The sequence below is a fragment of the Nicotiana tomentosiformis genome, chromosome 1, assembly GCF_000390325.3.
Source record: "Nicotiana tomentosiformis chromosome 1, ASM39032v3, whole genome shotgun sequence".
NCBI classification, from domain to species: Eukaryota; Viridiplantae; Streptophyta; class Magnoliopsida; order Solanales; family Solanaceae; genus Nicotiana; species Nicotiana tomentosiformis.
In genome coordinates, this window is record NC_090812.1 from 17,054,510 (window position 1) to 17,067,926 (window position 13,417).

A 13,417-nucleotide genomic window follows, 5' to 3' on the forward strand; every position below is an offset into this window, starting at 1 on the left:
GTATAAATAGGGGGCATTCATTTATAACTCAACAAGCAAAACAATCAAGTTCTCTCTAATACAAAAGCTTCATTTGGCAATTCTCTTGTATTCTAACATTCCCTGAGTGATCTTGAGTGTAGTAAGGCTGACTTTGGCATAACAAGAATGAGCATGTTGTGTAAGATCGTGAGCGAGTTGTCAAGTGCCGCACGTATACTTAATTAACAACTAAGGACATGACAACATGGTATCAGAGCAAAGGTTGCAACTAAGGGAATGACGAACAACGGAGAAATTAACGCTGCCAACACCCAAGCCAATGTCATCCAGGATGTTGCTGGCAAGAGTGGCCATAACAAAAAGAGGAATGCCTCCAGCAAAAGCTAGGAGGTGCCGCCCTAGATTGTGCCAAACGAGGGGCTTACATCCCAAGAACCATCTGCCATTGTGGCAAGCGAGAAAGAAGTAGAGGTCCTGCTAGAGGACATCTCGCTCGGTAAAGAGTGGGTGATGAAGGTGAACGAGGGGATGGATGGCGTCGAGATCTTTGGCCAACGCTTGGGGAAAGTGAAAGGCACCCTTAGCGTTCTTGAGGGACACACTCTTGAGGAGATTGAGAGTATCTGAAATGACTTGGAAGGGCGCACGCAGGTCGAGATGGAACTAAGACAAACCATCACTACCTTGGAGTGCAGACTCATGGAGGCGGAGAGCACTATCGATGCCATGAAGGCTAAGATAAAGCCACTCAAGGAGCGTATTGATGGTGGCTTGACCGAGGCAGAAAATAATGTTGTTGTGATGAGGGAGGCCAAGATCGAGGCTCCCAAACCGCCGGTGTTCAGAGGTGTTCGTGATGCACAAGAAGTGGAGAACTTCCTTTGGCACTTGGAGAACTACTTCAGGCACGGTAGAGTGAGGGACGATGAGGCTAATATCAACACCATTGTATTGTACCTCACAGATATTGTTGCGTTATGATGGCGTCGAAAGTGTACCGACATAGATAATGGGTTATGCAAGATTGAGACGTGGGAGCAGTTCAAGAAGGAGTTGAAGAAGCAATTATACCCGGTGAATGTGGTGTATGAAGCTAGGTGGAAGCTAAGGGAACTCCGACAGATGGCCACAATTTGGGAGTATGTGCGCGAGTTCACTACCTTAATGTTGCAAATCCCATCGTTGTCTAAGGAAGATTCCCTCTTCTACTTCATGGATGGGTTACAAATTTGGGCAAAGTAGGAGTTAAGAAGACATCAAGTAGCCAATGTGGACGAGGCCATAGCGGTAGCCGAGTCGCTTGTTGACTTCAAGATGGAGCCTTCCAAGTCCAAAGAAGGCAATGCCAAGATGGGTGAGGGAGATCATGACGAGGACAATGGGAAATTCATAGCCAAGGTATACAAAGGTAATGGCAAGGGGCCATCCCTTAACGGACATGGGTCCAAGAGAAACGAAAAGGGGCCGAAAAACGGTAGCGAGTACGTGCCTAAGGGAGGGTGCTACTTCTGTAAAGGATCACATCGGGCAAGTGAATGCCCAGATTTGGGGAGGCTTGCAGCAATGATTGGGAACTTTGCTCAGGCACACAAGGGTGACACAGGAGGGACCGCCTGCATTGAGGGGATGCGATTGGAATCTAAGCCAAAAGTAGAGGATTCCAAAGCCTATCTTGGTGCCATGCAAATGGAGCATGGTGGTAGCAAGAAAAGTTGGGCAGACATAGTTGAAGAAGATGGCAATTTACAAAGTGATGGCATGCTATCGAACCTAGACGATGCACCAAGTAGAGGGGGCAAGTTTGATTGCAAGGCTTGGATCACAGAGGGCAATCAAATAGGGAGTGGAAGCATGTACCCGATGCTTGAGAAGCTTCTAGACATGGTTGAGTCCTGGGGAGATTTAGGCCAAGAACAAGGAGAGGCATCTGATGGGCGGAGGATCGAGGCCATCATTGCTAGCCGTCCAAAGTACAAACGAGGAAAGAAGAAAGGTGACCGGTACTGTCATGACCCAAAAACCTAACCTGTCGTGATGGCGCCTATCGTGAAACTAGGCAAGCCGACTCATTTCCAAAACAAAATGATATTTTCATTTCAAAGATAATTTCAAGGTTATTTAACATAAAACCTCCATTTAAAGAGTTCAAATCAAAGAAAAAAAATAAAAGTGCGGAAAAGAAAAGCCCGACATCGGGGTGTCACTAGTCATGAGCATCTACTACGATCTGTCTAACAATGTCAAGGCTAACTCAGCCTGGAAAATAGCTAAATACTACTAGAGGAAGATAAGAGAGAGAAGAGCAGGGGTTGCGATCGCCAAACAGCTACCTTGCTATCTCCAAGAAAATCTGCAACCAGAACACTCAATAACCGCTACCGTGTCCAGCCACACCTGGATCTGCACACAAGGTGCAGGGAGTAACGTGAGTATGCCAACTCAGTAAGTAACAACAATAAATAAAGACTGAGCAGTAGTGACAATCAATAAAGCATATAACGTTCATATCAGGAAATCTCAGTAAAATACCACATGCTCTTAAAAATCAGGATTTGAATCAAACATCTCGTTTAAACCCAGTTCTAGTAAAAATCATTTAAAGACATTTTTCCAACAGTTTTTCACACAAAGGCTCAATGCAAAGGTGAGCAAAACAAATGATGAAATCATAAACAGCCACTCGTGCCAATCGGGCATACCTCAGAATCACTCTTGCCACTCGAACATATCTCACAATCACTCTTGCCACTCGGGCATACCTCACAATCACTCTTGCCTCCCAGTCGCTCAGCACTCGGCACTCGGCACTCGCACTCAGTAGGTACCTGCGCTCACTGGGGGTGTGTACAGACTTCGGAGGGGATCCTTCATCCCAAGCGCTATAATCTGCACGGACAACTCACGTGCGATAATAATAAAGTATGCTGCAGGCGGGCAGCCCCGATCCACACTCATCCTTACAAATCAGGCCCTCGGCCTCACTCAGTCACAAGTATGCTGCAGGGGGGCAGCCCCGATCTACACTCATCCTCACAAATCAGGCCATCGGCCTCACTCAGTCATAAATATCTTAAGCCACTCGGGCATTTCAGTAAAATAGGGCATTCGGCCCAAAACATTTATATGCATCAAAATAGAGTCGTAAAACTGAGTTATGCGGTAAACAAGTATAAACATGACTGAGTATAGATTTTCAATCGAAAACAATGAGAGGATGGTAAGAAACAGCCCATAAGGGTCCATACAACATTGGCGCAACGCCCAAACATGGCATTCAGCCCAATTTACAGAAATTCTTTCTAAAACATATAAGTATCAAATGGTTTCAACAAAGTATGCAACTTTACAGTTGCCACAGGATGGACCAAGTCACAAATCCACAACAGTGCATGCCCACATGCCCGTCACCTAGCATGTGCGTCACTTCAAAATAATAGAATGATACAAAATCCGGGTTTTCATACCCTCAGAACTAGATTTACAATCGTTACTTACTTCAAACCGGTCAAATCTCTACCCCGCAAGGCTCTTGCCTCTAGACTCGGCCTCCAAATGCTCCAAATCTATTCACAATCAGTATAATACTATCAATATACGCTAATGGAATGAATTCCACAAGAAAAGTTTCAAAATTAGACCAAAATCCGAAATTGGCTCAAAAATCGCCTGTGGGGCCCATGTCTCGGAACCTGACAAAAGTTATAAAATTCGAAAGCCCGTTCAACCACGAGTCTACCCATACCAATTTTACCAAAATCTGACCTTAACTCGACCCTCAAATATACAAATCAAATTTCCAAATTTCTAAGTTTCAATATCTGATTTACGCCTCAAAATCATGTAATCTAGTCGGATTACTCGATGATAATTCACTATTATGGAGTAGAAATAATCACAAGGGACTTTCCTCAAGTTTTTCTTGAAAATATATCAAAAACCGCCTCTCCCCAAGCTCCAATTTGTCAAAAATGGCAAATGGGACGAAGCCCTCGTTTTTATAATTCTGCCCAGACATCCTCGGTTCTGCCTCGATCTTGGCCTTCGATCGAGGTCCTCGATCCTGGTTCTCGGTCCTGGCCCTCGATTATGTCTTCTTCCCAGCCTTCGACCGTGACCCTCGACCCTGGGATCGATCATGCCTTCGATCGTGACCCTCGACCCTGGGCTCGATCATGCCTTCGATCGTGACCCTGGACCCTAGGCTCGATCATGCCTTCGACTGTGACCCTAGACCCTGGGCTCGATCATGCCTTCGACCATGACCCTCGACCCTGGGCTCGATCTGGGCTTACATCTGGGCTCGATTTCTGGGCAGAAGCAATTTCCAACAGAAGGAAATTGCAGCAGCTGTTCTAGTTTAATTTTTGATCCGTTTACCATCCGAAACTCACCCGAGGCCCTCGGGACCTCAACCAAATATACCAACAAGTCCTAAAACATCATACAAACTTAGTCGGATCCTCAAATCACTTCAAACAATGTTAAACTATGAATTACACCCCAATTCAAGCCTAATGAACTTTGAAATTTTTAATTTCTACAAACAACTCCGGAATCTATCAAATTATGTCCGATTGACCTTAAATTTTGCACACAAGTCCTAAATGACATAATAGAGGTATTTTAATTTTTAGAATCGGATTCCGACCCCGATATCAAAAAGTCAACCCCCCGGTCAAACTTCTCAAAAATAAAACTTTCGGCATTTCAAGCCTAATTCCTCTACGGACTCCCAAATAATATTTCGGATACGCTCCTAAGCCCAAAATCACTATACGGAGCTATTATAATCATCAAAATTCAAATTCGAGGTCGTTTACATATAGGTCCATATCCGGTCCACTTTTCTAACTTAAAATTTTCAATTATGAGACTAAGTGTCTCTATTCACTCCGAGTTTCTTCTGGACTCGAACCAACTAACCCGATATAACATAATATAGTTGAATATCACCAAAAGAAGTAGGAATGGGGAAAACAGGGTTACAACTCTCGAAACAACCGGTCGGGTCGTTACAGGTACATTGTGACATAGGAAGGCAAATTGCCCCATAGGGCATCATGACTAATGGACAAAGATTTCCCATGACGCCAAGGTGAGGTGCGCGCATACGTATCGATGCTTTGTGCCGAGGGAGGTACAAAATTGGGTGGGGGAGAGCGTCATGGCCTGCCACTTCATCATGCCATGTACGTGCCACTTGGCATATATTTTTGTCATATGGAAGGGTTACATAAGTTAGGAACTAGCTCTTGGTTGAATATTCTAGTACTATGGAGAATTTTCTTGGGAAAGCTCTAGATATTTATGGACTTGGTAGGATTTGGAAAGCCTTGGAATGTTCTAGTCATGTAGAAAATTCTAGAGGGTGTAGTTATTTGTAAATATGAAAGGACTTGTGGAACAATTATTATTTACACACTAGCCCCTAGGTGATTAATATAAATATGGGGAATATTTGTAACTCAATAAGCAAAACAATCAAGTTCTCTCTAATACAAAAGCTTCCTTTGCAATTCTCTTGTATTCTAATATTTCTTGAGCGATCTTGAGTGTGGTGAGACTGACTTGGCATAGCAAGAACGTGAGCATGTTGTGCAAGATCATGAGTGAGTTGTCAAGTACCGCACGTGTACTTAATTAACAACTAAGGACGTGACATCTATCTCAAATATTTGGTATTCTATTATGATCAATGGCACCAAAAAAGGCTTTTTTCACTCTACTGAAGGCCTGAGACAAGGTGATCCCTTATTCCCAACCCTATTTATTTTTGGTGTTGAGGTATTATCAAGAATGTTAAATGGTCTCGAGGAAAATCACATGTATACAGGCTTCTCAATGCCAAGATTTGGACCTCAAATATCACATCTTGCTTATGCGGATGTTCTTATCATATTCACTTATGGGGATCAACTTTCTCTTAACCTGGTTAAGCATGTTTTAAATAATTATTCCAAATGTTCTGGGAAGATGATTAATGATGACAAGAGCTTTTTTCTTGTTAGTCCTAATACTAATCCAGAGGAAGTATCCAGGATAAAAAATATCTCTGGATATAAGCACAAAGAATTTCCCTTCATTTATCTTGGATGTCCTATATATATGTTGGTAGGAAACTAATATCTACCTTCAATGATGTTGTTACTAAAGTGGTTAGAAAAATATCAGGTTGGCAAGGTAAACTATTATTAGCTGGTGCGGAAGCCATTCTCATCAAACATGTACTACAATCTTAACCAATTTACCTTCAAGCTGCTATGACACTTCCCAATGAAATTTTACTCCAAAATTGAAAGATATATGACTAGATTCTTCTGGGGATCAAGTGATGAAAAGAATAGACATCATTGGAGTTCATGGGCAAAAATGTTCTATCCAATTGAAGAAGGTGGACTTGGTTTCACAAGACTAAAAGATATTAGTGATGCATTGGCCATGAAAAGATGGTGGAGATTCAGAACTGGTAACTCTATTTGGGCCAACTTTCTCAAAACAAAAAAACTGTAGATTGGCTTATCCCGTGGACAGAAAATGGAGAGCAGGTTTATCTCATGGATGGCAAAGCATTTTGGCAGTTAAGGATAAAGTTGAGGAGCAAATAATGCGCAAGGTTAACTCAGGTTCTTCAAGCCTAATATGGGACAACTGGACAAGTTTTGGAGCGATTGCTCTTGTCATAAATCACAATGGCACCAACAGACATCAAATTGTCAAAGATCTAATTGATAATGGACACTGGAATATTGATCACCTACACTTACCTGAATATTTAGCTGAAATTATTCTTAGCATACCAATTGGGAATCCACATTGTCCTGACACACCTATTTGTATGCCTACTACTAATGAAAATTTCTCTACTTCTTCAGCATGGGATATCACCAGACAACACAAGGAACCAGACCATTTTATTTATAATATTTGGCACAAATCTACACCTTTCAATATGTTTTTATTAGTGTTGAAAATGCTAAAGAACAAGCTTCCATTTTATAATATCATTAGTAGAATTGGCATTGAGGTGGATACCAAGTGTTGTTGTTGTTGTGCTGATGCCAAAGATGAAACTATTCATCACACCTTCCTTGATGGAATCTTGGCCAGAATTATATGGAACGTTTTTGGAATCCCTCTTGGAATTCCATGGGAACCAGGTTCCATCAGAACTCAAATGATAAAATGGTGGACTGTAAAGCCTAAAAATGGCTTACACAAAGATCTTCTCAAAATTATTCCTATATTTATTTTATGGGAGATATGGAAGGCTAGATGTGCCAACAGATATGGGAAGAAAAAAGTATCTAAAGTCAAAGTTATTCACCACATCTTCTACCATATAAAGTGGATAGTATCAAAGACCAACTCAACCATTCAATGGATATGGAAATGGAAGGAACTCACCAAATAAATTACGAGTAGCTCACACAAGATTGAATGTATTATAGTGAAGTGGATCAGACCTCCAATGGGATGGATAAAGCTCAATACAGATGGAAGTCACAATTCAGTAGACTCTATTGGAGCAGGAGGAATTATCAGAGACAACAATGAAAAAAATTATAATGGCCTTTGCTAAATATGTAGGAATTGGCATCAGTAATCTAGCTTAAGCAAAGGCAATAATCTATGATTTACAATGGTGTATCTCGCATAGATTCCAAAGCATTATCTTGGAAAGTGACTCTCTGACTATTGTAAACATGATAAAGGGAAAGAGCAACACTGCTTGGCAACTTCAAAATTCTATAGATGTTATTACTCAAATGCTATCTCAGACAACCAATATAGTTCAACATTGTTACAGAGAGGCGAATCAGATTGCAAATGCGTTGGCAAAATGGAGCATAGAAGAACATGAGAGGTGATTTTATGATGTTAAGGATCTTCCTAAGGAGGCTGCTGGTGCATATTTTCTAGATAAACAAAGATACAACCTCCATAAGGCACAAACAAAGAAGGAATATGCTTGTCTAATAATCTTTTTGGGAGTTTTTGAACTGTTAATGCTTTTCTCCCTGTATATACTAGCTTTGAAAAGCAGCAGGGGTTAGTCCTAACCTCTGTTTTGTTGTAACCTCTGTTTTGTTATGAAATAAAAGGCAGCGTCTCCTTAAGGCGCAAATTACAAAAAATAATATCATGAAAGGATATTAGAAATGAAATAAATCAAGATCCAACAATCAAGGGAGATCAAATTAATTAAGCTACATTACTTTAATGTTGATACTATTAACAGAGTGGCATATTAGCCTTCTTTATTCGCGTAATTCTTCCTGCTTAGAAAATGTACTTCACTAATCCGGGAATATGAATTTCCTTGAAGTATTGTTCCCACTGAATAGTTGTTGGATCAAAATTAAACGTATCATCTGCATTACTTTCTCTTGTTATCATTTGCAACATTTCAACATTGGAATCATTGAAACTGATAAAACAACAGCGGTAATTTGGTATTAGAATATCAATTAAGCACTAAGTGTGATTATTAATAAATACTTAAAAACTGTTAACTATTTGGATGTGTTAATATAAAAATTACTCACACTCCTTTGAAGAACAGGTAGGGCTTGTAGAGTTCAGCTAGTCGAATGGCACGATTGATCTTTCTTTCTAAGTTTGAATGCAAGGTTTTTAAATATTGGCAAAGTATCAAGTTTGCCAACTTTAATATCTGAAACATGTTAAAATATAAACTTAACCAGTGGTAGACTATTAATGCTGAAGTGCATGCCAATATTCATGTATATAAACACCTCTATATTCTTTTTTGTACGTATCTCGCTTGCCTAAGTTTCAGAGTTTTTTGTAAGAAGATATTATATTATGAAAACTAACCATTAATAATGGCTTGTAGTGGATTGCTATGTATTTGTGAAGGCTAGCCATGCTATCCAGTAAATGAAATTTCTTCACTTTGACCGGCTTCCCTCTTTCATCAATCCACGGATTCTTCTTGAAGTGATCAACGAAAAATTGTACAATATCACCCATATTTAGTTGATTACTCCTAGAGGAGCTAATATGGTAAACAGTTGTATGGGAAGAACGGTTTCTATGGGCTACCATAGCCGCGATGATTGAGTTCACTACCATATCAGCTGGAATCTAGGCAAGATAACATTAAGGAAGTTAAATACTTAGGAACCCCAAGTGTAGATGAGCTAATTAAGACCAGCTGAGTTGGGCATTTCAATATAACATAAGGTATACACAGGATATGTACACATACCACATCTATTATCGATTCTTTATCTCCCATCGTAATAGTCTGTTTTCCTTTACCATAGCCAACAATGAAGGTGTCCGTGGTTCTGTGGGAAGGAAGAATCAGATTCGCTTCGCTAAGACTTATTCTTCTTTGCATAAATGGGGATGTGTGTGTGCATATATGTATATATTATACCTCATTCCTTCAATCCATCCTGGGAATGGTTCCTTGTAGGTGCTTAATATAACTGTTGGCCTTAGGATTATGAGTTGGAGGTCCTCCTTTAAGTGTCCTAAAAGCATCTCTCCCATTGCTTTTGTGAAGGTGTATGGGTTTGGCCATCCATGCATCTTTGCCCTGAACAATCATAGTTCTCGTGAAAGGTGGGATAAATCTTTAAAAGAAAAGTGAGACTGATTTTATGAAACAACGTTTAATTACCTCTCAATACCTAGAACTCTCATAGCTAAAGTTACTTATTTTTCAGTGGCATTCTTAGCTTGAAGGTCCTTTAGTTTCTCCTCTACCAACTTATGCTCTGCGTCTATGTCTAAGTGAGATCCTCCATTAAGCGTCTCACCATAGTGCAATGGCTTCTCTTGTATCAATCCTTCCTTTACCCCACAAACATAGGCTGAATTAAAGAATCATGAGTCTTTATGCTAAGTAAATTAACAGGCCTGGCTCAACCCCTAAGCAAGTGAAGTACTATGCTTTAGGCCTAGCAAATTTTTAAGCCCCAAAAGTTAAAATTGTTATACTATATATCACCTCCTATCATTTTGCACTTGTACTTTTTTCCTTTTAATTTTGTTTTATACACACATGTATAGATTTTAACAACATATGTGGTTTCTAAAAAGTTTTCGTAATTGATATAGGATGCACGTGTGACTCAGATGCATGTGTGATACGCGAGATTGAACGTGTTAGGAACGAGATGCACTTGTGACGCACGAGATGTGCTTGTGACGCACGAGATGTGCTTGTGACGCTCACAGAAGCTAGTTTTATTAAATTTACTTGGGACATCTTATTTAGGTTTGGCTAATGCCACTAATTTCATTGAGCCACCCCTAAGTTAATATGCCCAAAGTCATGATAATGAAAGTTGGTTAAACACAACGTATATTATGGAGCTGACCTGTGCTTACATGGAGAAGCATCTTCAGTTTTGAACACTGCTTGGAAAATTTGAGAACATTCAAGGCACCCAATGCATTGATCCTTATTGCAGTATCATATTTGCAAAAGAATGGAGTAAGTTATTCTTTTTCTTTTTTTAAGGAGTAATATCATTATTCTATAGAACTACCTGTCATCAAATCTAGTTGTAGCAGCTGAGTTTACAATTATGTCGATTTCTTTGCACATCTCATCTTTCAGCGCAGAAGTTATCCCCAAACTATCGCAAGCTATATCACCAGCAAGTTAGCAACTGAGAAAACCTTGTCTTGTATAAGGGAATGTAGGTTGGCGCCCAACTTCTCCCTTAGAACTCTAAACAGATCCGTCTTTATGACCTGAACTTAAAATATATTCTTTAACTGATCACATCGAGCTTTGAACTCTGAAAATCATGGATTCTCATGTGACTACGGAATGGAGTTACGTTGTAGTCTAATGTGATGACTATTATATATACTGCAACTACTTTTGGTTATGTTATAGTTTGGTAGTACCTCGTTGTTGAAACGCTCTTTAGCTGAAATTAAATCTGGAGCTCTAATTAGCAAATAGAGCTTCTTCACATTAGGCTGGACTCGGAGTATCTTCTCGATGAGAACTACATTAATATATAACAAAAGCACTATTAATATCATTCATCTCCTCAAGAAGCACTGTTAGTGCAACCTATATATAGTAGAGAGAAACTACTCTTTGCTAGGTAGCCAGTTGCACCAGTGATGAAAATGGCCTTGCCCTCGAGAAACTGGTCAATGCAGCACGATTCCATTGATGAAGAATATTGTTCACAGAAGTGAGCTAGAGATAAGGAAATTTATAGGGGTTAAATTCATATTATAAATCCTTATACATAAGATTTTTCCAGGTAAGAAACTGGAAAACTAATTAAGTAATGCATTTGCACATATACAAACTCACCTGGATTTCTTGAATGATTCTACTTAATTATGCATGATGCACTTTAGTAACTACTATATATACTGAAATTTTCTAAAGACCATATGGGCAGTACCTGTCTTATATGTGATATGTTACTAGTTAGATACCAATATTCAAACTGAAATGAATGCTACCCATCTGTGCAGTTGAAACTGTAGACCTGTCCAAATATATAGAGTGAATTACCAAAGTGAGTCCAGAGGCGGAGCTAGAATTTGAACTTTATGGGTTTGGGATTATAATCATTTTAAGTTACTGGGTTCTAAATTAATAATGTGTACATATTAATTGGATTCTTAATACTAATCCAAAATTTGAACAAAAGCTATTGGATTCGGCCGAACCCGCAACCAATATTGTGGCTCCGCCCCTGCCAAAGTTTGTCATAGGCCGCAGCATGCAGCATGGGGTATTACTTTAGGTAGGTGCGGCTCAATAAAATACCTTAGACTTATCTTTGCAAATATAAACTCCGCGGCGTGCTGCATGCGGCTTCCATCTATTTAAGCGGCTTCTTAAAGTTATCATTATTTTTTATTTGTATGTTTGAACTAAGGCTTGTTCCTATAAGATACTTCAATATTATCTATATATACTTAGATGAGTTTGCCCGTACATTTGCACGAGCTTAACATGAGTGGGAGCAAAATTGGATAATTTAGCTCCACGTTTTTGCCTTCTCAATAAAAGTTTTTGGACAATCCTTAAAATCACAAAATTTAAGCGTAAATATTATTGTTAAATTTCATTTAGTTCAAGTAACATGAATAGTTTGTATGTACAATCATTCAAGGTGATGAGGCAAAGGTTTTCGAGGAGGGAATGAACCAGCTGATGGCTAAAGCTGAGTATCACAGTTTGGTGGTGTTGCTGAAAGTTATGGAAAAACGGTGTTCGAAAATTAGTGATATCTCAAAAGGTAATGTTCATCTTGGTTTGGAAAATCTTTTTTCTTTAAAATATTATTTACATCTACTTATTATTTAGTAAGTTATTTTATAATTAATAGAGTCAAACTAGTTCTTATCTAGCCGTTGGAGCAACACCTACATAAACATGGTCTTTGAAAAGCTAAAAACATACTTTCTAACATAATTTTCTGAATCATCTTCTTTCTAAAATATGCTAGGTTTCTTTCTTAAATTTTCTGCTAGTTTTGTTCCCAATTTTATAACTGAAAGAGTTTGTTGAATCCTGAGATACATCTAATTTTATCCTTTATTGTGTAGGCGAAATATCCTTAAGGACACTATCCTTAACACACCTCAAGCTAATTCTTACTCTTCATAATCAATTTTTCCAACAAATGGGAAACATGCTCTATGGAAAAATGGGTAGAATTATATTACTGCCAAAAAAGATGGGTAGTTATCTATGTCTTCAACTTGGATTATTGGAGTTGCTAAATTGTGTCAGCTTCTAGTTGTTTTAACTTTCGAATTTTAGTGGATGAATAATGCATATATATAAGTATCAGATCCTTGGAAACAGTTCCACAAATTATCTTCGATTGTTTTCTAATAAATTGAAGCGATATGTTTTAAGCTTGTCGCACTAGCTGAGAAAAAAATTGTTGTTAATGGATTGACAGTATATTATAAGATCTTGAATAGTATATAAAAGCTATATATTCTTCTGATGAAGGCGAACAGTAATATATGTACAAGAAAAGAAGCCGATCTTGGAGTTCAGTTTGCTTGTAAGTAGTTATCAATCATATGCCAAACAACGGAAGTAGTCCTTCAATTACAGTATATATATATATATATATATATATATATATATATATATATATATATATATATAGTGGAAACACAGAAATCATTCAAATACATTGTGGAACTCAAGTAGCAACACAACAATCAAACAAATACATAAGCAGCACCACAACTTTATAGTGTAAAGCTAGCTGATCATAGCATATCAGCCTCCTTTTGACACATAATCCTTCTTTCTTAGAAAATGTACTTCACTAATCCGGGAATATGAATTTCCTTGAAGTATTGTTCCCACTGAATAGTTGTTGTCATTTGCATTACTTTATCTTGCTGCCATTCGCAACATTTCAGCATTGGTATAATCGAAACTGGTGACAAA

The 13,417-nt window shown here is 38.8% G+C and overlaps 1 protein-coding gene and 1 pseudogene across 1 annotated transcript; one reads left to right on the forward strand and one right to left on the reverse strand.

Annotated features, from left to right (window-relative positions):
- Window positions 1–6,285: 6,285 nt before the first annotated feature.
- LOC138903414 (uncharacterized) lies at window positions 6,286–7,850 on the forward strand. The gene is made up of 3 exons (XM_070191408.1): window positions 6,286–6,448; window positions 6,528–7,282; window positions 7,695–7,850. Exons 1-3 carry the CDS (start codon window positions 6,286–6,288, stop codon window positions 7,848–7,850), a joined length of 1,074 nt encoding a protein of 357 aa, XP_070047509.1.
- Window positions 7,851–8,217: 367 nt separating this feature from the next.
- LOC104086674 (fatty acyl-CoA reductase 3-like) lies at window positions 8,218–11,241 on the reverse strand (annotated as a pseudogene).
- Window positions 11,242–13,417: the final 2,176 nt, after the last annotated feature.

What these genes read in the sequence shown, in the direction of transcription:
- LOC138903414 (XM_070191408.1), top strand. Translation starts at nt 6,286, where the DNA reads ATGACTAGATTCTTCTGGGGATCAAGTGATGAAAAGAATAGACATCAT. An exon ending in ATGGTGGAGATTCAGAACTG is followed by an intron (nt 6,449 to 6,527) that starts GTAACTCTATTT and finishes AATGGAGAGCAG; the next exon opens with GTTTATCTCATGGATGGCAA. An exon ending in ACAGATATGGGAAGAAAAAA is followed by an intron (nt 7,283 to 7,694) that starts GTATCTAAAGTC and finishes AACATGATAAAG; the next exon opens with GGAAAGAGCAACACTGCTTG.